The sequence below is a fragment of the Phocoena sinus genome, chromosome 2 (assembly GCF_008692025.1).
Source record: "Phocoena sinus isolate mPhoSin1 chromosome 2, mPhoSin1.pri, whole genome shotgun sequence".
Classification (NCBI taxonomy): Eukaryota; Metazoa; Chordata; class Mammalia; order Artiodactyla; family Phocoenidae; genus Phocoena; species Phocoena sinus.
The window spans coordinates 70,965,659-70,992,406 of NC_045764.1; the positions used below are offsets into that span (position 1 = coordinate 70,965,659).

Genomic DNA, 26,748 nt, shown 5'->3' on the forward strand with positions numbered 1-26,748 from the left:
AGATTTGATCCCAGGTCGGGGAACTAAGATCCCGCATGCCGCATGGCGTGGCCAAAAAACATGCAAGTTCCTAGGAAAGAGACCAGCTGACTTAGCTTGGAACAGCCTTCCAGTTCTGGCCCCAATGCTGTGATAAGGGTGCGCAGGATCACATGGACTCCACCGCTCGGCATAGAGCACGTTCTCTAAGAATGTGGCTTAAGAACTGGGAGAAGACAGCTGACAGTGTGACAAGAAAATGGTGGACTCACAGACCATACTTTTCTTTCTCTTCATGTAACCGTTGCCAGAAAGCAAAACATTTTGCCTTAAGACAGTTCAGCATCTTGAGATTCTCAAAGTGGGGAGTAGAGCCTGAAAACAACCGTGTGATGTCCTAGCAAAGGGCAGTGAGTACTCCCAGAAAAAGAACTCCCTCTTTCACGCTGATTGTGCCTGTGTTTATTGTACTTATCATACGCTTGTTGGGAAAGAATAATCTTAAGAGAAAAATCTGCTTTGGGCCTGTGTTAAGAGAGACAGAGCTTCTCATACTTAGAAGAGTCTGGAATGATGAATTTAAAGCCATTTCTGCCAAACTTTCACCCTTTGAAGGACCTGCTCCTTTCAGCATGAGTGGCATATTTGAAATAAATAAACATTAGGGCAACAGCAGAAGCCTCATATTAAAAACAAACAAAAAGGGTTTCCCTGGTGGCGCAGTGGTTGAGAGTCCGCCTGCCGATGCAGGGGACACGGGTTCGTGCCCCAGTCCGGGAAGATCCCACATGCCGTGGAGCAGTTGGGCCCGTGAGCCATGGCCGCTGAGCCTGCGCGTCCAGAGCCTGTGCTCCGCAACGGGAGAGGCCACAACAGTGAGAGGCCCGCGTACCGCAAAAACAAACAAAGAAACAAAAAAACCAAAAAAGTTAAAGTCCTGTCCACTGGGTAAAGGACGAGGAGTATATTTGGATATACTTTGCAGAAGGAACAGCACCAGTGTCACTGTTGTTCCTCTCAGGGAGAAGAACCTAAATATGAAAGTGTGCTTGGGTTGGTGAGTCAGTAGCAAGAGCCCATTATGGGTATATGAAAACCATCTCTGTCTTGAAACAGACTCACAGACATAGAGAACAGACTTGTGGCTGCCAAAGGGAAGGGGGTGTGGGGGAGGGATGGATTGGGAGTTTGGGATTAGAAGATGCAAACTAGTTTGTATAGGATGGATAAACACAAGGTCGTACTGTATAACACAGGGAACTATATTCAATATCCTATGATAAACCATAACAGAAAAGAATATAAAAAGAATGTATGTATATGTATAACTGAATCACTTTGCTGTACAGCCAAAATTAACACAACATTGTAAATCAACTATACTTCAATCTTAAAAAAAAGCTCTGGGGGACTTCTCTGGTGGCGCAGTGGTTAAGAATCTGCCTGCCAATGCAAGGGACACGGGTTCGAGCCCTGGTCCGGGAAGATCCCACATGCCGCGGAGCAACCAAGCCCGTGCGCCACAGCTACTGAAGCCCATGTGCCTAGAGCCCGTGCTCCGCAACAAGAGAAGCCACCGCAATGAGAAGCCCGTGCACTGCAATGAAGAGTAGACCCCACTCGCCACAACTAGAGAAAGCTCGCTCACAGCAACGAAGACCCAACGCAGCCAAATAAATTAAAAACAAAAACAAAACTCTGTCTTACAGTATATGGAGCAAACTTCAGACAAGGGAAAGTGTGTTGTGCTTTTCATCTTTTCCTCTTAAAGAGTGTGTGTGCATGTGTGTACATTTCCAAATCTACCTACCTTGTCCAGAAAACATTTAAAAAGGACATTTAAATGCTTCTATTGATTTTACAGCGTAAATCCAATCTGTAGCAAACTACTGAGCACGTGAAATGTGGCTAATCTGAATGTGCTCTAAGTATATAATACACACTGGGGGCTTCCCTTGTGGCACAGTGGTTAAGAATCTGCCTGCCAACGCAGGGCCACGGGTTCAAGCCCTGGTCCAGGAAGATCCCACATGCTGCAGAGCAACTAAGCCCGTGTGCCACAACTACTGAGCTTGTGCTCTAGAGCCTGCGAGCCACAACTACTGAAGCCCGTGTGCACAGAGCCTGTGAAACCACCACAATGAGAAGCCCACGCACTGCAGCAAAGAGTAGCCCTCGCTTGCTACACCTAGAGAAAGCCCGCATGCAGCAACAAAGACCCAATGCAGCCAAAAATAAATAAAATAAAAGTAAATTTAAAATACACACTGAATTGCAAAGATTTAGTATGCCAAAAAGGGATGTAAAATATCTCAATAATTTCTTTAAAATTCTTATTGAAGTATAATTGCTTTACAATGTTTTGTTAATTTCTGCTGTACAGCAAAGTGGATCAGTTATACATATACACATATCCACTCTTTTTAAGATTTCCTTCCCATTTAGGTCACCACAGAGCATTGAGTAGAGTTCCCTGTGCTATACAGTAGTTTTTCATTAGTTATCTATTATATATATAGTAGTGTATATATGTCAGTCCCAATCTCCCAATTCATCCCCCCTTTCCTCGTTGGTAACCATAAGTTTGTTTCCTACATCTGTGACTCTATTTCTGTTTTGCAATCTCAATAATTTTTAAATTGATTACATGTTGAGGTGATGATATTTTAGATATGAGTTTAATAAAATCTGTTATTAAACTTAATTTTACTTGTTTCTTTTTACTCTTAAAATGTGATTTCTAGAAAATTTTAGATTAAATCCATGGTTGCCATTCATGGCTTGCATTATATTTCTATTAGTGCTGTTATAAGGCAATGCTAAGGTCCTAGTGTATACTTAGTTCTGTTATTACAGATGTACTAAGGCAATATGGGTGTATAATACTCAGATAAAATCCTTATTTTTCCTTTTCTTCATTCTTTTGATCTTTTTATTTACTCAGATATCTATCTCTGCCTTTTCAACTTTGTTAATGGCCTTTGCCATAATTTTTAGAGACATTTGCTTAACTAGTAGGTGGTTCAGAATTTAAAGAAACTCCAGGTGAGAGTAAAATAGTCTTAGTTTTTGTAATTTCGGAGAGCTGTTACCCTGCTTTTGCCGCTGTGCTTTGAGCTACCTGTATGCTTGCTGGTCCCTCAGCCTGCAAGATTATTCCCTCTCCCCACACTCCAGCCTAATCGGCTCTTAACCATCCTTCAAGACTCAGCCTATAACCCCCGCTTTCTGTGAAGCTGTCCCCAATCCCTTCAGTCAAGGTTATATGCTTCTCTTTATTGTTCCCTTGGCACTCTGTTCTCAGTTGTGATGTTTGATGAATGGACAAACTGGCCACCAGACATTTTAAACTTAAATGAATTTGAAACTGGAAGCAGGGACATTGCAGCACTTATTCCTTAGATTAAGTGAAAATCAGCAAGATAAGTAAGTTCACTTTGCCTCCTTGGAAGTCTTCATGCCTCCTTGGAAACCTTCATGCCTCCTCAGTGACCAGAATTATAAGGTCATCTCAAATTTTCCACCAAGTCACATCTGTTCTGACTGTTCCACTGACCAGTTCTGTGGCAATCCAGTTAACCTCTACTTTCCCATTCAGAAAATGAGGGTGACACTTGGTACTTTACTCTTCCATGACTATTTTGACGCTTAAGGAAGGGTATTAAGTATTAAGAGAGTTCAATAATAGGGGACACTCTGCTTCTGTGCTATGATTAGACTGTATGCTTTAGTGGGTTTGTTTTTCAATCAGGAGACTTCTGGGAAAAATTTGTTAAATGGGTCCAAAGTTAATGAAAACATATGCTTATCTGCTTTTTATACTTTCTGTATTAATCTAAACATATGCCAGGTTGCCCTCTGAATTCCTAATGATATGTTTAATTTATTAGGTTTAATTTAAAGATTGGCATTTGTATTAGAAAAATACTACTAATGCACTCCTGATAGAATCTTACCTGTGCCTTTTGTAAGTAAAAAATTACTCTTTCTTTATTACTTGAGTTCATAACCTATCAACATCATCAGTATCTTGTGATTGTCCCTTAGGACAGACTACACAGACTACGTTTTACTGAATCTTTATGAAATTGGTTAATCTCCTATGAAAGTAATGTGACTCAGTAGTCCTCGCTGCCACTCTAGATGTCCGTGGACTTCAGGGTGCAGATAGGTATATGTGGTATAGTAAAAGAGGCTGGGGGACTTCCCTGGCGGTCCAATGGTTAAGACTCTGTGCTTCCAACGCAGGGGGCGCAGGGTTCAATCCCTAGTGGGGGAACTAAGATCCCACGTGCTGCACAGCATGGGCAAAAAGAAAAGAGCCTGAAACTTGGAGGCGGAAGTGGGGTTTTAGGTCTTGGCTATTACCACTGAGCAAGTCACTTCAAATGAATTTCCTTACCCATAAAATGAGAACAGTAATTCCTATATGTACTTGTTAGGATTAAATGGGAAGGCCTATATAAAAACACTTCATAAACTGTAAAGCAGTTTATGGCCAATAGACTTTTGTGATGCAAGTATGCTTTGAGTGGAAATTTCTTATTGTAGTGTTGAACAAATAATGGGGGAGGAAGGATTCTCCTGACTTTGAAATATCAGTGATAATTTTGACAAAAACCTAGGAGACTCCTCCAAACATGCTGCTGCTGGCTACGTGTAAGAGAGGAGGTAACCTAGTGCTGGGGCTTTGAGAAGAATGAGTCAAGGCAGCTTCTGAAAACATTTTTAAATACTCTATGGGCCTGGATACTTAAGTAATAGGACGGTAGTACTAAATGTGAAAAGAGGCCCAGCACTGGAAACAGACCAGGGACCAGAGAGGATTTAGAACTGGCAATGTGGCAACATATACTAAAATGTTAAATGTGCATGACCCTTGACTCAGCGTTTCCTCTTCAAGGAATCTACCCTCAAGATGCATTTGTATTCATGCCTCAAAATGTAGGCACAAGGATTTTTTTTGCAGTGTTGTATGCATATCTGTCTAGACACATTGCATTTTCAAATGATAGAGTTCAAGCTCACTTAATTGAGGGAGTGGGGGTTGGGGAGAGAATTTCTTGGCTCACGGGACTAAGAAGTCCAGGATTCTCACCTCAGGCCAGCCAGATCCAGGACCCACATTGTCCTTGGTCCTCAGGTTTGTGGTAGACTTGTCTGTCTGCTTCTCTCAGCTCTGCTTTCTCTGTGTTGGTTTCATTCTCAGATAAGTAGTCTACCTGTTCTCATGTGGTTTTCTCTGGTAGCTTCAGGCTAAGCTCCTTTCAGTTTAGTGATCGAGGGGGACGAAAATCGCTCCTCCTTCTCTATAGTTTCAAAAAGGCCCAGAGTTGACTCTCATTGTACCGACATAGTTCAAGCTCCTATCCTTGACCCAGTTCCCCAGGGCAGGAGGATAGAATCCTCTAATTAATCTGGCTTGAGTCATATCCTTGGGGTGGCAGTGCGAAATGGCTTGATCCCACTTTAACCACATGTAGTAACAATGAAGAAATGGTGCTTTCCTGCTGGAAGAGTAAGATGTTATCAGAAGAAGGAAGAAAGGATGCGTGTCAGGCAAAAGCAATAGCTGTTCACTATAATGTCTATTTCTAATAACAAATATACAGATATAACCTAAATGTCCATCAGTACAGGAAAACTTAAATGTGATACATCATAGGGGGAGATATGATGTAACTTTTAAAGTGAATGATGTGCATACATGTGTTGACAAGGAAAAATGTCCATTATATAATATTAAATTACAAATGAAGTTGCAGAAAAGTATTTTTAATTATGTGTATCATCTATTATGGATATGAATACTTTATATTCATATGTTTCTGTACTGCTTTTGGTTTGCTATTGTATTTATTTAAAATTAGTATATATCACATTTATAATTTAAAAAAGTAATGTCCCAGGTGGCCCCCATTCCAGATAAGGAACTGGAATTGACAAATCAAGAACTATAGAGATGGACTTCCCTGGTGGCACAGTGGTTAAGAATCCGCCTGCCAATGCAGGGGACATGGGTTCGAGCCCTGGTCCAGGAAGATCCCACATGCCTCAGAGCAACGAAGCCTGTGCGCCACAACTACTGAGCCTGTGCTCTAGAGCCCGTGAGCCACAATTGCTGAGCCCGTGCACCACAACTACTGAAGGCTGCGGCACCAAGAGCCCGTGCTCCACAACAAAAGAAGCTACCGCCATGAGAAGCCTGCACACCGCAACGAAGAGTAGCCCCCACTCGCTGCAACTAGAGAAAACCCACGCACAGCAATGAAGACCCAACGCAGCCTAAAATAAAATAAAATAAATAAATAATAAATTAATTAATTTTAAAAAAACTATAGAGAGATGGACAGATGATGCAAAAACTGTAAAATAGTATTCAGGTAACTGATATAAAAATATCGGGACTTTCCTGGTAGCGCAGTGGTTAAGAATCTACCTGCCAATGCAGGGGACACAGGTTCAAGCTCTGATCCGGGAAGGTCCCACAGGCCGCAGAGCAGTTAAGCCCAAATGCCACAACTACTGAGCCTGCTCTCTAGAGCCCACGAGGCACAACTACCAGCCCATGTGCCACAACTACTAAAGTTCTCGGGCCTAGAGCCCGTGCTGTGCAACAAGAGAAGCCACTGCTATAAGAAGCCCGCGCACTGCAGTGAAGAGTAGCCCCTGCTCGCTGCAGCTAGAGAAAGCCCGTGGGCAGCACCGAAGACCCATCACAGCCAAAAATAAATATTGGGAACCAAGGAGGTGGGTAGGACAGATTAACCAGATTAATCTGCCTGTGTAGTAGGGTGGCAGATTTATATCCTGGAAGGATAATGGTAACCAAAAAGGCATGTGGTTTGGAAGAAGTGGGGTAGGGAGCACAGGCAATAACTTTGGCAACCACATGAATGAAAGGGAAGAAGAACAAAGGCGGAGAATGTTGGCAGCTTAGTATAGCGACGTGAGCAGTGATTCTGGAGTTGAGAGGTCTGGTTGTGTTACTTGGGCACCCTGTCAGCTAGGAAAGGTCACACAATGTCTCTCAGGGTCTCTATCTCATACGTAAAATAGAGTCATTAGTATTTTCCCTGTTTTGTTCATAGGATGACTGTGAAATTGAAGTGAGATGGAAAAGGGCTATGTATGTAAAGAAAAGACCATATAATTCCAAGTTAGACAGGACCAAAATAAAGAATGTGTCTAAAAATGGAGTGGGAGAAGAAAAGGATAGGAAGATGTCATCAGACTTCCTTTGCACATTAGACAACTTAGATGGCTAATTTCGTTGGTCATTTAATCTATTTGGATGGGCAGGTGCTTTATTGAGAGATAGGAAGACGTTTACATTTGTTTGTGTGTATGTTTTTCAGTACTATTAACTAAAATGAATAATTATAAATAGTTCACCTGCATGTGGGAACAGCAGAGACATAACTGCACATACCATATACAACCATCATGGAAGAAAATACACAGAAGAAAGTCCATGTAGAAATACTACAACTCTGAATTACTTGGAATCTTCATATTGGTGGCTTACCCAACAGAACTTCTTAAATATCATTCCCATGAAATCCAAATAAGAACTACTCAGAAATATCAATTATGTCAGCATTCCCACACATTTAAAATCTGATTAATTTGTTTTGCTCTGTGTATATTAGCATTTTGAGGTTTAAATATTGTGTGTTCCAAATAGAAAACTCAAGTCAATTTCACTGAATTGTATTTATTTATTTACTTAGTACTTATTCTGCCCTTATCTGCCATGTGCTTGGACTGGTGCTAGGCACCGATATACAAACATAATTAACACATAGTGGTCACTGCCTTCAAACAGCCTTCTCTTAGTTCATAGGGAAGGCAGATACATGGACAAAGAAAGTGTAATGGGAGTGGGGCAGGATTGTCAGGAAGAGGTTCACTGTACTTTGAATAATCTCATTTTTTTTCTTCTTATTCTTTCTAAATGCCTGCTATAGCTTTCTTTTTAGTTGTTATTGTTCAGGTGTGTGTTAAGAAGAATTGATCCTCTCTCAGCTTTTGAAGCTCAGTAGACAGTCTGTCTGTATAACTTTTTTTTTTTCTTTTTCCCTTGGCTGTGTTGGGTCTTGCTGTGTGCAGGCTTTTTCTAGTTGTGGTGAGCGGAGGCTACTCTTCGTTCTGGTGTGCAGGCTTCTCATTGTCGTGGCTTCTCTTGTTGCGGAGCACAGGCTCTAGGCGTGCAGGCTTCAGTAGCTGTGGCACGTGGGCTCAGTAGTTGTGGCTCGCGGGCTGTAGAGCTCAGGCTCAGTAGTTGTGATGCATGGGCTTAGTTGCTCCACAGCATGTGGGATCTTCCTGGGCCAGGGCTCGAACCCATGTCCCCTGCATTGGCAGGCGGATTCTTAACCACTGCACCACCAGGGAGACCCTGTCTATATAACTTAATCACAGGGACAAAGTGGTAAAATTTCAGAGATTGGTTTTTTTTTTTTTATCCTACAAATTTACCAGTTCTGAGCTGAGTTGTTAGTCTTTTGGAGAAGAGAAAGGATCCCCTACTCTTCAATCCCACCCCCAGTACACAACACACTTTTAAAACATTTTTTATCTTTGATGCTATCTGCTGCAGAAGAAATATGTCCTATCTTGGACTTTCTTTCCTGACTCCTTTGGATAAACAAAACTTTGAACCTGCTTTGAGGCTTAAGGCCTTTGTAATTATGTGTGTATGTAATAGAGAAACTGTAAAAGCTCAATTTCTCTGGCTCGGAAATGTGAGATTATTCCTCTGCTCTGCCTTTCCTCACCTTCTCTTCTCCCACCATACAAATTTGAGCTCATGTTAGGAGCATATGTCTGGTGATATTCCAGTTCCCAAGAGGCCAGTGAACAAGACAGTAGTAAAACATTTTTCATTATAGGTAAGGCAAAGTAATCCTGATTCTTTAATTTTGGGTCTAGCTGTTTCTGTTATTAAATCAGCAGTTTAGTTGAAGTAGATTCATATGTTGAACTGGTTCTTATTGTAAAAAGCCATTTTTTTCAGTCAGAGAAATGAGAGGGATTCTGTTCTTTTTTTAAAAGAGAAACAAACACATGTATTGTCTCATATTTTTGTAATAATGCATTGTTTTTATAGAGTTATTTTCTGAGTTTTAAAGCCTATGCTTTCATTTTCCCCTTTCACTTCTTCCTATGGAATATTATCATGTTTGTCTGCCTATTCTTTCTGCTTTCTAGTTAAGTGGACTTATTTAATATTATTATTATTACCCCTGGTGATAATTCCCTGTGTGTCAGTAATTCCCTGACCTCTCATAAACACTAAGGAACATCCAGTAGCTGTGCTAAAAGCCACTACCATTGATGGGACCAAGGACAGCTTAACTTTGGAGAAAAACTCTCCTCTTTTCTTTAAAAATTAAAAAGCAAACTGTATAAATAAAAGAAGGGAATTGCCAAGGTCATTATGTCCTTAAAGGTTTTTTCCTAAAGCCCTGACTTTAGAAGACAGTCATCATCAGCATATACTTATTTTTTCATAGAAATATTTATATGATGTTATTTTTTTACATCCAGGTATTGATGTAGGTATGGGACTTATTTGAGTTTGCTTCACATCTAGGTAATTTAGTTTTTCAAAAATAATGAAAGGCTAATTATTAGGCAATAATGTGATCAAATTACCAAAAGCTTCAAGGTGGTTCTATTTCAGTTCTCAGCCTGATGTGTATTTAAAAATATCTCTACTTAGAGTAGTTACTGTTCATAATACATTATGGAATCTTTTTAGGTAACAGCTTGGATGATAAAGAAGCCGTTACCCTTGATTTGGTGTGTTTAACCCAAGTTAAATTTATGACAGACTGAAAATTAGCTGTAGTGTTATACATCTCGCTTCCTGTTCTGTGCAATTTGATATATGTGTGGGCCATATGTCCAGCAGGAGTTATAAGAATATGTTATTGATGGATGGAAAAGCTGTTTCATAGTTCCCTGTGAAAATATACACTGTAACTTGTACAGTGTGTATAGAACCTTGCAGTTTTGGTTTATGAGAGATTTAACCTGTGGCTAAAGGTAATATAATGAAATCTGTTGGAAACCCTTCAGAAGAGGAGAATTTGGAATCTACTTCTTTAATTTTCAAGCTTTTATGCAGTTGACCAATTTAGGAGGGAGACCTTAACTAAGTGCTTTTATTTTCAGAGCAGATGAGAGATTATAACAGTACCTTAGTTTCTGAAATACCATGGATCAAAGAATTCAGTGCATATCTACATTGCCTACTTCCCCCACTTCATTGCCTTTACCTCAAAATTATTTGCAGGAAGTACCTTGTTTTCAGCATGTTTATTGCATTTAAGACTGCCCTCATCCCCAGTCTTATTAAAGGAGTTCCACCATAATGTTGATTAATTTAAAATTTCCTAAACAATGGATTAGCGATGGCTCTGCAAAAGTAGTGTGAAACATAATATACAGGATTTCTCATTTAAATACAGCCCAGGTGATAAATCATTACTGTACAGTAATCTCTGACCAAAGAGGCAGACTTTCTTAGTGGGCCTGTGTCTGTGTTGTTCACCACCAGCACTGGCCAGTTTTGGGGCAATCATGTGTGAAACCAGACACAGATTGGAACTTGTGTGGGCATCTTTATCTGTACAGACAGTTCTAATAAATTAAGGCCACATCTCCCAAAGAGACTTCTATAGTCAGCAGCACATTTTCTGTAATACCTAAGAAACTCTAAACAGGTCTTTCAAATAGCCTTAAAATGATTCCTTTCAGTAGGTGTTGAGTCCAGTTGTTCTGATGTGAGAGAACTTCTGAAACAGATTAGTCTGTCAGTGTTTTCTGAGTCTTCATAGTATATTAGCCATAAAGCAAAGCAATGCCCTTTATTTCTACCCTCTGGGTTGCACTTCTGAATCACCTGTGGAGCTATGCTTACATCCACTACTAGAAATTCTGGTTTGGTAGGTTTGAAGTAAAGTCACTGTATCTGTTTTCTAAAGTTTTGGAGATATTTCTAGTAGACACACTTTCAGTTGAGTACCACTACCAGTTACCACTACAAGCTACATTTGAATTTGTACTATGCATATTTTATATAACATGAAGACAAGTTTCATTCATACTGGTGCTATGGCTTTACAAAGAGGAACCTAGAAGGTAGCTAGAAGGAAATCCTAGCTATAATCAGAATTTTGGATTTAAAAGAGAACCAGTCTAGGGACTTCCCTGGCAATCCAGTGGTTAAGACTCTACGCTTCCACTGTAGGGGGTGAGGTTTCGATCCCTTGTCAGGGAACTAAGGTCCCACATGCCACGTGGCGTGGCCAAAAAATAAAAAATAAAAGAGAACCAGTCTAAACCTCTCCTCTTTACAGATGAAAAGGAGCAAAGAGGTGAAAGAATTTTCAGAGTTGGTAGCAGAACCAAATCCATGACTCTGACTTGAGCTCTTTCTACACTAGCATCTTGGACCTAGTCCATCTTTGAGAAAAGCCTCAAGGCCACTCAGTAATCTAGAAATTGTCTTGAGCATCCCAAAGGCCAACAGAGTATTGTGAGATTCAGAGTATTTAATAAAAGGAGCAATAACGCAGCCAGCAGGAACTCCTCGCATCTTTGAAGTTACTAGGCAGGAGTTACGAGTGACATTACTCACAGTTAAAAATTATAGACATCACCCAGAAAGCTTTTGTGACTTTTTTGTAAACATGGAAATTTCTGACAAGAGATGCCTAGATTTGGTACCGAAGATTGTCAAGAACAAGATGATCATCTGTCTTATTTTTAAACTGATCCTTAAGTATTGGCAGCAGGTCTAGAAAATTATGCCAATATTATATTTCTACACAGGTCTGACTTTTAGCTTGTACTTCAGAAGGATATTGTGCCTAGATTTGCAATTTAACCAAGTAAAGGAATAGTATGTTTATTAATTAGGCTTAGATTTGGTTGTTAAAAAGAAAAATCCAAATAACAGTAGTTCAGTCAGGTAGAGATTGATTTTTCTTTTTTTTTTTAAAGCTACATGAGATATATATATATTTTTCAAATTTATTATTTATTTTGGCTGCACTGGGTCTTAGTTGTGGCACATGGGATCTTTAATTGTGGCATGCACGCAGGATCTATTTCCCCGACCAGGGATCGAACCTGGGCCCCCTGCATTGGGAGCCCGGAGTCTTACCCACTGGACCACCAAGGAAGTCCCAGATTGATTTTTCTTTTGGATTAAAATAGTCCAGAGGGAAGGGAAGCCCAACATTAGTGTGGTTGCTTCATAGCTGTCAGGGATGGGTTCTTCTAATTTTGCTCCATCCATCTTGGTACTATGTTAAATCTTCAAGGTATCTGATGGTTCTAGATGGCTTCTGGAGCTTCGGTCATCTCAAAGGGGCATACCTCCAACTTGAGTCAGCTCCCTTTTTTTTTTTTTTGAGTCAGCTCCCTTGAAAGAACTTTCCTAGAACCACCCTATCCAACAATTTCTGCTTCCATCTCACTGGTCATTCCTATCATCGAGGGAGACTGGGAAGTTATAACTGGGCGAGTTGCTAGTCACAATAATTAGAAATTTTGTTGTTAAGAAAGAAGGAGGGAATGGATATTGAGCAGGTAACCAACAGATCTGCCACACCTGTTTTGAAGAGTATAATTTTTATATTAGGAAAATCAAATTTTAGTCACATCAAAAACTATTATATAGGATATAAAATTTTAAAGATCTCCAAACTACAATCTCCCATGTATCTGATTAATAAAAGCAATAAATCTCTATGGTACTGTTCTGCTTTGGATTTCTCAGTAGAACTCATTGGGAACAGCTGTTAGGTTTTATATATTTTAAATGAACTGAAGAAGGAGTTCTTCAAAACAACAGTAGAAAAAAAGATAAATTCAACTCTGTTTCCTTTTGGAGATAGGGAGAATCAAAACAAGCACAAGGACAATTCAGAGTATACTATATGAAATGGTATGAGACAGGAATGAGCCTATTAAACACTAAGAAAGAAGTTGTTTAGTATTTAGATGGAATAGGATAGACTATTGCAACACATGAAATAAACACATAATCATAGCAATGAATCATACAGATTCCAGATATACAAGACCTGTGCTGGAGAGAAGGATGGGCACATTGGGTTAAAGTTCTAAGTATTAGACATTGTCTTAATCCAGTTGGGCTGCTGTAACAAAATACTACAGACTGAGTGGCTTATAAACACAGAAATTTATTTCTCACAGTTCCAGAGGCTGGAAGTCCAAGATCATGATACCAGCATGGTCAGGTTCTGGTGAAGGCCCTCGTCTGGGTTGCAGACTGCTGACTTCCTACTGTGTTCTCACATGGCTGAAGGGGCTAGGGAGCTCTGTGGGGTCTCTTTTTTAAGGGCATTAATCCCATTCATGAAGGCCCTGCCCTCATGATCTCACCTCCCAAAGGCCCACACCTCTTAAAACCATCACACTGGGCATTAGGTTTTCAACATGCGAATTTTGGAGGGACACAAACATTCAGATTACAGTAGATATAATTACCTCTGCCTGTACCATATCTGTACAAACAAAATGCGAAGATGGAGAGAATTTTGTTGTCTAAAAAACTTACAGACAGGAGCAAGCAGTAATCTGCAGTGTGTACAACTGTAGACCGTGGTGTACATAAGTGTATTAAGATGGAAGTGTTCTCACTCTGTAAGACCAGATTTTAAAAGTTCTGAAGTCTCATTCATACCTGCAGCTCACATGGTGCCATTTAGCACATATTTACTGAGTGCCTCATATTTACAATACACTTTAAGGAGGAAATTCATTCACAAGTTGCCACGTGGGTGAGAAAGTCTAGATTTTGGCTTCTTATAACTATGAATTTCAAATCTGGGGAAAACCCAGCCTTGTATTTTTATTCCTTTTCCTTTCATAATTACTTATCAGTAACCAAACCCAGTCTGTTGACTTTGCTCCAACTGATAGAAAACAGGAAACTCCAGAGACTCCCTATGAGAAAAGGACCAGGCTGCATCCTCTGTGACCTCAGCCCTTCGGTCTGAGCTCTCCTCAGAGCAACAGTTGGAAACAGTTCCATCTCCTTGTGGCTTTGGTAGTAAGCATAGGGAGTGCAAATGAAACCAGCTAATGCAACAAGGTGTGTTAGCCTGGCCTTTGAGCTCATGAGCCATCTTTTGAACCTTTTATGCTAGTGCGCTTTTGGGCATCCTTGGGGGAGAATAGTTTACGCTCTGATCCAGCAGTGGATCAGGGACCATTCTCTGTCCTACATAGCAGTGGAAATGCCTTTGGCACTCTGGTATTAAATAACTGCTTATTTGAACATATTGTGCAATGGCTTAGCCTTTCCCACACATTACTAGTTCCCTTTGAAGCTGTTGTGCTCAGTTTGAGCTCTCCAGTAGGGACTATGAAAGAAAACAAAAATCTCACAAGTTATATTTCCTTTTTATCTACTTAGTGCTGTTGCAGCTATCTCATATTTTGGTTTTTGTGTCCCTCACTCTGCACCCTATTTTCCCTCTGCTTTCAGGTGAAGGTCTCCCACAGGTGTATTACTTTGGACCATGTGGGAAATACAATGCCATGGTGCTGGAGCTTCTTGGCCCTAGTTTGGAGGACTTGTTTGATCTCTGTGACCGAACTTTTACTTTGAAGACTGTGTTAATGATAGCCATTCAGTTGGTAAGTTGGCATTGCCATTCTGCAGAAGGATAGGCGGGGCGGGTCTCCCAGCCACATCCTTGTGTCCCTTTTGGTGATTTACTAGCTGTAGTGACACCTAGTGAATGCACACTTACTGGCTTGGTGGCATTCTAGGAAGCTGGCTGGGGCAAAAAGGGTTAATCCAGAGAAGTCGCACTGCATTTGCTGTTTGCTCTATTTTAAGAATTTGCACCTTGGAGCAATACTCTGACCTTGACTGAAGTGGAAATTTATTTAGGGAGAAAGAGGATGATTCGGAAAAATTGTACAAATGCAAGTAACTTCTTTGTTGTTTTATTTATAGGTTTTAAACACATGACTGTAAAATTTTGTCATGTCCTCCCTCTCTCCTTACCATCGCATCCAAGAAAAGATTGGAGATGTAACCCACTGCCCTAAAATCAGATTCTGAAGTTGTGTGACCAAGAACCTGCCTTAGTTCTCTTGCCTCTAGTTCTCACAGAGACTGAGACAGCTGAAGAGGCAGCTTTCTCAGCTCCTACCAAATTACACACTAGTACCACTTTAAGGAACAGTTAAGACAGTTCCTTTGAGAACTTTGTCATCCCCTAAGCAGAAGGATGTCTTTATTGGTCTGAAATGGTGATGGTCTCACCCAGTTTAAAGACTTGGAAATGTTAGAAAATTGATCTTGACTTTTGAGTCAAAAATTCAAATGCTCATGCTTCCCTTTCTATACTAAGTAGAAAAGCTTTGAAGATAGAAGTGAACTTAATGAAATTTGAATAATTTTATGATTATTATTTTGGGCTATGTTTACTTTCTCATAAAACCTATACTCCTACCTCTGCTGTTAGTTAGCTCTGTGATATCAGTCCAGTATTAACTTCTCTGGGCCTCACTTCCCTTATTTCTGCAACAGAGAGACAAAGTATAGGAAGGTGTGGCCAGGAGGTGAATGTGGCAGTGGCACCTGTCTTCAAAGGCCACCAACGTATTCTGATTTCCTGCCTGGGAGTAATTCTTGCCTCTCAAATGCTTACTTTCTGAAGTAACATAAAAACACTAACTCTATTCATCATTTGCAAATCGTTGCATAACGAAGTAAAACTGTGTATTATCATTTTAGATGAACTGTACTATCCTTCTCTCTCTCTTTTTTTAAATTTTTATTTATTTGACTGCACAATATCTTAGTTGTGGCAGGCGGGGTCCTTAGTTGTGGCATGCGAACTCTTAGTTGAGGCACGCATGTGGGATCTAGTTCCCTGACCAGGGATTGAACCCAGGCCCCCCTGCATTGGGAGCATGGAGTCTTAACCACTGCGCCACCAGGGAAGTTCCTATCCTTCTCTCTTTTATCTTGATATTTGTCATATATGTATTTGTATCAGGAAATATATTCTGGTTTACAAGAGTAAAGTGGCTCTGGGTGGTGAAGAAATGAGTTTTATTTTAATTTCAAAGCTTTGGGCTGATAAAAGAAAACGTTCTGATATATTTTTACAGTAAACTTCTTTAGAGTAGTATTTCTATCATTGTTTTTCTCTCTTTCAGCTTTCCCGAATGGAATATGTGCACTCAAAGAATCTCATTTACCGAGATGTCAAGCCAGAGAACTTCCTGATTGGCCGACAAGGCAATAAGAAAGAGCATGTTATACACATTATAGACTTTGGACTGGCCAAGGAATACATTGACCCTGAAACCAAAAAACATATACCTTATAGGGAGCACAAAAGTTTAACTGGAACTGCAAGATACATGTCTATCAACACGCATCTTGGCAAAGGTGTGTTTCTTTTCAGCTCCATGAAAGCGGCAGGTTGTTAAAACACCTTTTTATTCCCAAAACACTTTTGTACCCATTGTGCATTACAACTTGTGATTCTTATTGCTTCACAGGGTAAGTGATTTTTGTACTTGAGAAATTAAGATGGTAAGTTAGTGACTTTCCTAAGTATCCTGTTGACAACGTAAGGATTTTTCATTCTTTGTTTCCAAATGCTTAGTTTCTCAGAGTGTGGTACTTGAATTATTGAATTAAGATGATAACATTTTAGTAAGTTTAGTGATGAGTTTGATATTTACATACAAATGGCCCCATATATAACCTGAAAAGGACATCAGGCTGATATCTGCTTTGAGGAAGAGTGCTTCACTAAAACATGGACTAGCCTTCTGTTCTCCGTGCATAGTTTCGTGACTCATTTTTCAGGGAAAAGCCTATGTCTTATTCAGTGAAAATATATTTGCCTTTCCATGAGTCTTGAATTTTACTCAGGATAGACAATTTGCATAAATATTGCTAAAAGCTGTAGTCTCACTTGTTAGAGGGACTAGTCCAGGGGAGAGTATTTGTGAGGGAAGCCTAAGGAACAGTGAGAAGGCCCAGTCGGTAGGGCCCTGGGCCCTTGTCAGCTTCTCCAGGAAAACTTCCCTTTTTATCTGTTTTATATATTGGGCTTTCATTGGAAGATAATATTTGAAGAAAAGCTTCTAAGGTGATTGAAAAGATATGTTCGAAAATCACCACCCTAGAGAGTAGACATATAAACAGAATATTAGACTCCTAGACGTAGCTAATTATGTAAGATATTTAAATACTAACAAACAGTTTACACAATAAGTATTTTACACAATAGTACATTAAAGCTAATGTAAATAGCTATAAAGTTGCCTCATCAAGTAAACTGCTCAGATGAGGATTCTAGTATTAGTGAAGAGTAAAAATGACATTATAAAGTGGTATGATACAACCCGAGTTGAAATGAATGCTGTCAGGATTTTTTCGGTAACCACATGGATATTCTCACTTAACGTAATAGTTTAAAATTAGGCTGGAAGTTTCTCTGGCACTTATTACTAGTGTCACTTTGGACAAGTTACTTAATCTCCCTGAAACTTACCTGTAAAAATAGAGTAACATTTCACAAGGATGTTTTGCAGGTTGAATGGGTGATAATATAGGTAACATGGGTCTCTTGCATAGGGCTCAGAATTCCCTTCTTCCTTCCTTTTTACAAGGAGATAGAGTGTGTGGTACATAGTAAAGTCATGATTGTTTGGGTTAACTGACAGAGTCTAGAAGTTGTTCTAATTCCTGCCTCCTGGGCTCAGCATTTGTGTTCTGATTTTATTACTCTTGTCAGGAAAGGGAAGACAAAAGATGCATATCCATGTTGTTTGTATAAGGTACAGTGTAACAGTTAAGAAAAAGGGATGTAAATTCTGGCTTTTTCCCTTAAACCTTTGTGGTCCAGTAACCTTCCTTCATCAGCATCAGTTATCTCACCCACCCTGAAAGATGTATGGTAATAGTACTTTATACCATAGGGTTCTGTGAGATAATGCATATAAACTGTTTAGTGCTTGATGATAGTAAAGACTCTATAATGTTAGTTATCATTTATTCAACAAAATATGTTTTAAGCATCTACTGTCATCAGACTCAGGTTCCTTTATCTCTTGATGTAGCCATTTCTGCTGGAACTTTTGAGTGTATCTCCATGCGTGGACTTCCTGAGTTCCAGAGTTTTTTTCAGGTCAGATCCAACCTGTCACCGTATCTGTCTATAATGTCCCTATTACAGAGAATACATATAGGTGGTTGTCACATGCCCTTTAAACTCTGGCCATGATCTCAAACCCAGAGAGGTTTCTGTAGGAACCCTAATCCTATTGGTTTTCAAATGTGTTGCATCCTTTATGTTGTAATGAAGAAAAAGGGAAGTGTATCTTCAAATGACCTGGAAAGAATTGCCTATTAATTTTGTGAGGGCAGAAAACAAGGGAAGCAGCCCCCTAAACCTGGTATTTACTACATTAGATTAGCCACCTTCCCACTGATTAAGTCTGCCCATTTTGTATTCCTTAATGTTTGAAGTTAGGGTGAGGACACTGGGTCACCTGGCCCCTTTCCTTCAACAAAATATATTTGACCTAAAATCAGGGATGTGATGCAAGTAAACCAAGCACATCTTTCTGATTGGTTGAAAAGCAAGCCTTTATGGTATGGAAGAATTTTGTGTCCTCCTGGTCTCACTGGTATTGAAACCTTTTTTCTTTGAAAATGAAATATCCTGCATGAAAAAAAACAAGGGAAATACTGAATTGCAATCTTGAATTGAATGAATGTGGAGTGTTCAAAGAAATGTGGAAATAAAGCATGGCTCTGATTTTCACTCTCATTTTTTTTGAAAGGCCTTTATGATTTAAATTATTGTAGATTATTGTAGAATTTTAGAAATGGAAAATGACTTTTCAGAGTATCTAAATCAACCACTTGTTTTTCAGTTGAGGAAATCGAAGCCCAAAAGGTGACTTGGCCATGCTTAATTTTGTGTGGATTAATAAATTAATAGAAAGGACAGGCCAAGACCTAGATAACCTGACTCAGGAACCATTATTTTTCCTGTTATCCCATATTCCACAGCTTTTCTTCGTGGTTTTAAGTATTTGAAAAGTTACTTTATTACTTATTCCAGTGAGTTTAAATGTGTTTATTATATTTTTTGGTTTTTGATTTTTTTTTAAATCTCATTTTATAACGGCTTTGCTGTGAAGAGAAGCTGGGCTTATTTCTGTAGGGCCGATCAGTCATTGAAAATGTGGAGAGTTTCGCCCTCTAGTGCTCAACTGTCTAAAGTACAACCATTTGTTCCCTGAATTATTTATTACCAAGGGGCCTCCTTACAGGAAGTGGATATAAAAATGGAGAGGCGATGAGTAGGTGTGATATAGTGTGAGAACCTGCAGAGTGTGGTTTCTCTATCTGCCCTGTTTTGTGGGAGGCCTCAACTCACCCTGCTTGTTCTTTCTTTTTTGGTGTATCTTTAGGTTCTGTTAACAAAATCTGTTTTTGTCTGTTGACAAAATCTGTTTCTTTAAGTTCTGTTAACAAAATCTCTTTTTGTTTTCAATTACATATGAAATTTATTGCAAACTTCAGGCAAGCCTTGTAGTCAAAAGCTTCTGATGGCCTTGCTGTTTTGCTTCATTCTTTTTAAGATTATTTCAGTTGCTCTGTATCAGCTCAACTTTATATTATTTATGTCTCTTGTCAGGGTGCCGCCCCTTCCCATTAGTGACCTCATTTCCAAAAACCTCCTTCAAAGTACAATTTAGAAAGTTGCCTTTTCTTTCTTCATCTGCCCTGTAGAGTACTGTGCACTCTTTTTCATGCAAATTTCCTGTAATTGGAGACGGCGGTTAAATGTGTTGTGCTTTTGTATTTTGGGTTACCTGAGTAGCTTTCCCTTTCTCCCTGACTCTGTTAGGTTTTACTTTCTGCACAAAGAAGACAAAATCAAGTTTAAGATAGCCCCTTATTCTTGCATCTGTCATTTCTTTTGAACTCGATTCTGAAAAATAAACACATGAAATGTCTGAGATAAATTGTAATTGGCAATTAAAAATGGAAGAATGTACTACTTCTATTGTCTGACAGTCAAAGAATGTATAAGATGTTTTCTGAGATGTAGTTACAATTTTTTATTAACTATTCTGCAGTTCTTTACCATCCTTATCTTCCCGATTTAAAGAAAAGAAAGAAAAATCCAGCAACTTGTTTTACATGATAAGCTCTCTGAATGCAGGGATACTGTTTTATGTGCCCACAAAGGGCACCTTAGTAATAAACTTTAAATTTTTCTTTAGGTGGCTATGGGACATGGTACAAATGGGATGGAGCTGAGGATTGTGCCCTGATGTTTGCTTACATTAAACTAAATTTTAAGTGTTAATTTTTATGATGAATAAAAAGCACTAGGCATGTATGCTAGGCATTCTGCAGCTTGTGTCTTTGCGGGCCTAGCCAGAATGGACTCTCTTAACAGCCTCAGCTACTCAATCTGCTGCTCACTTTTCGTGTTGGTAACCAAAGAGTAATTGTAGCCCATGTACTAGAAATAACATTTTGTTTAAATTATCTTACTTTCAGGAAGGTGACGGCATAGAGTGAGGAGGGGTGGTTACTCACCATTTGGTGATTTGGACTTGGTTTTAGTTTAGGATTTGCTCTTTTCACTTGATATTTACTTGCCAGTAGCAGATCTAGGCAAAGGAAGTACACGTTGTTTTTGGTTTTGATCTAAAATACTATCCCTGATTTAGATATACAAAGAATTAGTAAGCAGAGCCTTTCCAGAGCAGACGGGTTTCTGAAGGGATTACTTGGTTTTGAACCCCTTTCTGCTTTAATAACTGCAAACATAATGTGTCATCTGTCTTCCTTTTTAGAGCAAAGCCGGCGGGATGATTTGGAAGCCTTAGGCCATATGTTCATGTATTTCCTTCGAGGCAGCCTACCCTGGCAAGGACTCAAGGTATCCTTGGAAGTGCTCAGTGGAGGGCTTTGTTTAAATACTCAGTTGATAATGAACGGGTTGCTGACTTGATGTCTGTAGGAAGCACAAAGGGGAAGATTGGCTACAGGGATGACAGGCAGGAACGACATTAGTCTATAATGTAAATGCTCACCTGGGCTTTGGAAGCTCTGTTTTGCCCATGTTTGTCTTCTTCCCCTTCTGATCCTTCTTCCTTATTTTCGAGTTTTCCATAATCTCTTCCCTCATTCCCTCCCAGCCTTGGCAGTGCTGCTTTTCTCTCTGTGTCAGTATGCCTCCTTCACTAACATTATGTAGCAGGCATATTGTTCCCAGGGTGTTGGGGAATTTCTGGAACAAATTGATGATAGCAGCTGCTACACATTTTACCAGCAGGACTAGGTGTGCCCCTAAGGGGAACTGGGAAATACTTGTTCTTCCTATATAGGCTAAGGACCCACCTGAACTAAAACGAAAATCCAGGTTTAACATTGCTGTTCAAGTGTTTAATTGAATAAATGCCTTTGCTTAAAATAGCTGTTCCTTGTAAAATGTGTAGTTTAAATAGCCTTCCTTAGGTAGGTGTCAATACAGTGCATTTGTGTCGAAGTTAACTATTAATTATAGTTACAACCATTGTAATGGTTACTCTGTGCCTCTGGCGGTTAGACTAGGAAATGGTGAGCTTGTAACCCATTCTACGTCCCATTAGATAGTTAAATGCAAGACATTTTTGAGTTGTGATTTATTTCAACATGTTAGTATGAAAGGAAACTTAATTGGTAGCTTTGGGTACTACTATACCCCTTCCCTCCCGAAGGGCAGAATGATTCGTTTTGCTGTGCTTTCTTGGACATTGTCCTGAAAAGTGAGGCTTTTATCCCTTCCCTTTGGGAAAATTTTATTTCTTTCCCGTTAAATTCCTCTCCTAACATCTCCTCCATGGTCTTCTCCTAGTCACATATACCTTCTCATTGATATTGATAGCTGTCAAATAGAGTTTCACATCCTGTTTGCTCATTATACAGCCAAATAATGCATTTGTATATTATTAATTGCTTGAAACTTTCTCATGATCCATGAATCATTTTAGTGGTAGTTGTAGATTTAAAACTCCTCCAGTATACTTCAAAACATAATTGCTTAAAGCCTGGTGCAGCAGGCTAGGCAGAGCCTCATGAGAATCCCTTGAGACCACATTATCGGTCCAAGCTCCAGGAGCCGTCTGTCTACAGTCTTGAGCAAACCAGACTTGGCTACTTTGAGCCACTGACGTATAGCAAACCTGTCTGTTAGCCATGCCTGTATCATAGTTAACATTTTTCCCTCTGGAAGCACATTGTGGAAAGGCAGTTGTTTTTTGCTTTTGTTTTAATTTAATTTATTTTTTATACAGCAGGTTCTTAGAAAGGCAGTTTTCTTACATCTTGTTCTTTTTCTATTCAACTTCACAATAAATATGTTGTGGAGCCATCTGTCTGTTTGCCCCCATTTGGATTAGCAGTGTTTTTAATCTTATCTAGAGCTGATCTAAGGATGAGAAGGTTGAATAACTTTTGAACCCTAGTGGCCATGGGTCATTACTAAGCTGTTATAATTTTGAATTTATTTTCTTATCTTAGCCTCTCATCTCATTACATTTGGTGGTGTTTATCTGAGACTACTAAATGTATTTGCAAATAAAACTTTCCAGAACAGATGTTTTGTACATATCTAAATATATCATCTCTACTACATTTCTTGTTTGTTAGTATTAGAAAAAAATTGAGACTATCTAACAAATCCTGCCAGTTTGAGTGAAACAGTCATTATGTCCCGAAACATATTGGACCTCCCATACTTAACACCTCTTTCCAACTAACTTTCTCTCTTTCTTCTCTACAGGCTGATACATTAAAAGAAAGATATCAAAAAATTGGTGACACCAAAAGGAATACTCCCATTGAAGCTCTCTGTGAAAACTTTCCAGGTAGGGTGCTGAAAGGACACTCCAGCCAGTGTGACTGAAGCTTTGAAGGAGGTGGAGACCATATCTTAGTATTTCTAGATACTATCCAGAAAATTTACGTTTCCTTTTATTGTTATTTAAATCAAGATAGGTTTTATCACTTTGATTTGGTCCATAAAGGAAACATCAGTGTCAAATAGTCTGTACAGATATTCCTTGCCTGGCCCAAAGCTTCTCCCCATGAGAAGCATTCAGCTAATGAGCATGGCCTTTAACCTCTTTCCTAACAGAGGAGATGGCAACCTACCTGCGATATGTCAGGCGATTAGACTTCTTTGAAAAACCTGACTATGAGTATTTACGGACGCTCTTCACAGACCTCTTTGAAAGGAAAGGCTACACCTTTGACTACGCCTATGATTGGGTCGGGAGGCCTATTGTAAGTATCTTCTTTTTAACCTCCTCACCTCAGACCAGCACTGTCTCACCACCCTTACCAGACTTTCTGCTTAAATCTATGGGGGGAAAAAAAAAACAACATTCCTTTGACTGTAGACGTTCCATTTGCTAGTCTTTTCAGGGTGATGCCAGGGGTCACTCTCACTAGAGTAATAAAGGAGTTACTAACTGTGTTTTTAAGATTATGGCCACTGTGTCCTAGTATCAGAATTTAAGTCAGTTTTTAAGAAGTTTTCTTTGAATGATCCAGGAGCTGGTGCTACATAAGCTATTAAGGTACTTGATTTCCGTCGGGTGGAGCCCAGCACCAGAGGAAACTTCTGAATTTTTTGTTCTGGCCTTGGGTTCACAGGGTCCTAGAGCATACTAACAGTCATCACTGTAGGATGTTATTTTTCTTTTCGAAGGCAAGCTACTCTCCAATGAACTGTTAAGGACCAAATTGTCTCCCTTTTGCAGATAAGCAAACTGAAAAGGCAAGAAGACTTGAAACTGGCCTTGGTGTAATAATAACAGTAATAATAATTACTACTGTTCTGTTAGAATTAGAATGATGCTGTCCTTTGCGGAGGCATTAAGTTGGACCTGTTTTCCCCATTTGACTTTTTGATATATATTTTTTCAGCCTACTCCAGTAGGGTCAGTTCATGTAGATTCTGGTGCATCTGCAATAACTCGAGAAAGCCACACACACAGGGATCGGCCATCACAACAGCCTCTACGAAATCAGGTATGTGTTCGACCTTCATTGTTTCAGAAATCCCCCTTCTTCATGGCTAATATTAAAATCCAAATTCTTCAGCTTCTCCACTTAAGCGTATATACTGAAATTAAAGACAAAGGGCTTAGCGTTACTCACTGTTGTGGTGTGGCATTCCAGCATCCCTCAGGTTTGTGTAATAGCACTGAGATGTGGCCAGGTGTCTTACATGAAGCATCCACTCTAGAGAAGCTGGGCCTGTCAAAATCTGTTGGCTGAAAGGGACAGTCTGCCACAGGCCCAAAAACACACTGGATGGACAGGGTAGCCCACTTTGGGTCTCATCTGCAGTCCAGAGTAGAGCTCTCACCCATGCTGGTTTTTCCTTGCTGATTAAGAAGGGTGGGTAATTTGGACTTCCAGCTGACATAGGCATGAACTGGCATCTCCACCCCACCTCTGTCCCTATATCCAGGTTAACTTTATAGCTGGCCAGGATCTGGACCTGTAGTGAAGATTCAGCTTTGCTTTAGGCCATTCCAGAGAAGGCCATGTTGTCCATCCTTCAGTGATCATGGTTTGGGAAGCTAGTGATTTGGATGAGAGGCTTCTCTCAGCCTAAAGACAGAGGAGGCAAACACCACCCCCTCCCCTGCCAAAAAAAAAAATCAACAAATTTGACAACGTTTAAAGAAAGGGGTAACTGATTGGGAAGTAAATATGACAGTTTTAATCCTCATTACCTTATATATTGCTAAGAGGAAAATGAGTACCTCAATAGATAAAGAAGCAAAGAATAATAAACAGATAACACACATACACATAATCATATCAAATTAGCTTGTTCCCCCCTCATCCCTGACCTCACTGTTTTATATTCACAGACATTTTTACAATAAAATGCAAAAAAACTTATCTCACAGATGTACATGTGAAAGTACATAGGTTAAAAATAGAATATAGAATCCAGGTGCCCCCTCTAAAACAAAAACAAACAAAAAAGTAGTATATTTAGGTATACACACACACACACATACATACAGTAAAGTATGTACACAAATATAGACTCACCAGTGAGTACATACTTTTGGCATGTATGTGTGGCATGTTGGGTAAGAAAAAAATGTGTGAAGGAAGGAAATCTATGTATTAGAGAGTAGATAAAAGAGAGAGTAGGTAGGCAAAAAGATGGGGTTTAGCAAACTATGACCCCTAATTGGGTCCAGAGTTACATACTTTAATCAGAGTACTTGGCTAATGATTCTATTTTGACTGACTTGTGATTTGACAGCAGAGTACTGTTGACTTTTGCAGTCGTTCTCCCCTACCCCCCTTTTGAAAAGTGTAGAGTGCACAGTTCAAATGACATTCTCATGCATTGCTCTTGACTTTGCAAATTGTTACAAATTCTCTAGAAAGTAATTTGATAAAGTTACAATCCTCTCTGATAGAATAATTTTACTTCTTGGAATCATAATAAAACAATCACAAAGATACAGATTTACTTATGTGCATTAAACTGTCACAGTGCTATTTCTAACAAAGTTTTAGAAATGATCTACCTATCCAATTATAAGGGAATGGTTATGGATCCGCTCAAATCTTTTATCAAATAAACTGGGTTATAATAAAATGAATTGTAATGCATTTATTCAGTGGAATATTATCTAGCCACTTAAAATAATATTTAGGAAAACTTGTAGCAACCTGAAAATGTTTATGGTTGTATAGTAAAGAAATCACAATACAAAATTAGAAATACCTCATGATTTTCCTGAAGGGGAAGGGAAAATGAGAAAGTCAATGGGAGGAGATAATGCCAAAATATTAACAGAAGTAGTGTTGGAAGTTGTAGTATTGTGGGTAATTTTTTTCCAAACTATTCTTTTTTTTTATATTTTTGCGGTACGCGGGCCTCTCACTGTTGTGGCCTCTCCTGTTGCGGAGCACAGGCTCCAGACGCACAGGCTCAGCAGCCATGTCTCACGGGCCGAGCCGCACCGCGGCATGTGGCATCTTCCCGGACCGGGGCACGAACCCGTGTCCTCTGCATCGGCAGGCGGACTCTCAACCACTGCGCCACCAAGGCAGCCCCTACAAACTATTCTATAATGGAGTTATGTTACCTTATAATGAAATATACATTTAAATAGTAAAGGTATGAAAGAAATAAAAAAATAATTTAAGTAGTCAGTGAAATCATAATACCTGCCCATCATAAATATTGAATACTTATTCAAATAATTCAATATTTATTTGAATAAATATTCAAATACTTTTAGAATATTTGAAAACTAAAATATGTGTTTCCTTTAGTTTCCCTTGTCTTTTCTGCTTCAGTGAATTCATAATCAATGTTGCTGTTTTGAATGAATTTTAAAGGTATGGGGAAAAGAGATGGTTGAAAACCTAGATTTCCAGGGTGGAAAATGAGGTCATACCTAGTATCTGAGTAAAAGTACAGTGAATTTCAGTGTACTTTCAAGTGAAAAGTCATTAAACCCAGGTATGTAATTAGGAAATCTCACCTACAAGGCAGTAAGCTTCTTTTTGAAGACTTGAGTCTTGAAAGCGTGTTTGATTTTTTTTTTTTTCTTTTAGGGTTTTTAGTATCCCATGGCTGCTAAGGGATTGAAATTCCCCACATCAGTGCAAATTTTATACCTCCT

General features: G+C 39.3%; 1 protein-coding gene across 8 annotated transcripts in view; it reads left to right on the forward strand.

Moving 5' to 3' along the window:
• The window catches only part of CSNK1G1 (casein kinase 1 gamma 1), a 158,742-nt gene that overhangs the window by 105,853 nt on the left and 26,141 nt on the right, over positions 1 to 26,748 (forward strand). For all 8 annotated transcript variants that reach the window (XR_004348363.1, XR_004348362.1, XR_004348361.1 and 5 more), the window contains 6 exons: positions 14,513 to 14,664; positions 16,204 to 16,438; positions 20,887 to 20,972; positions 22,857 to 22,941; positions 23,211 to 23,359; positions 24,005 to 24,109. Coding sequence is in view for 4 of the 8 variants with exons in the window: in XM_032622132.1 (XP_032478023.1) it covers positions 14,513 to 14,664; positions 16,204 to 16,438; positions 20,887 to 20,972; positions 22,857 to 22,941; positions 23,211 to 23,359; positions 24,005 to 24,109 (812 nt within the window). In the remaining 4 variants the exon portion in view is untranslated. The remainder of the gene's footprint in view (positions 1 to 14,512; positions 14,665 to 16,203; positions 16,439 to 20,886; positions 20,973 to 22,856; positions 22,942 to 23,210; positions 23,360 to 24,004; positions 24,110 to 26,748) is intronic.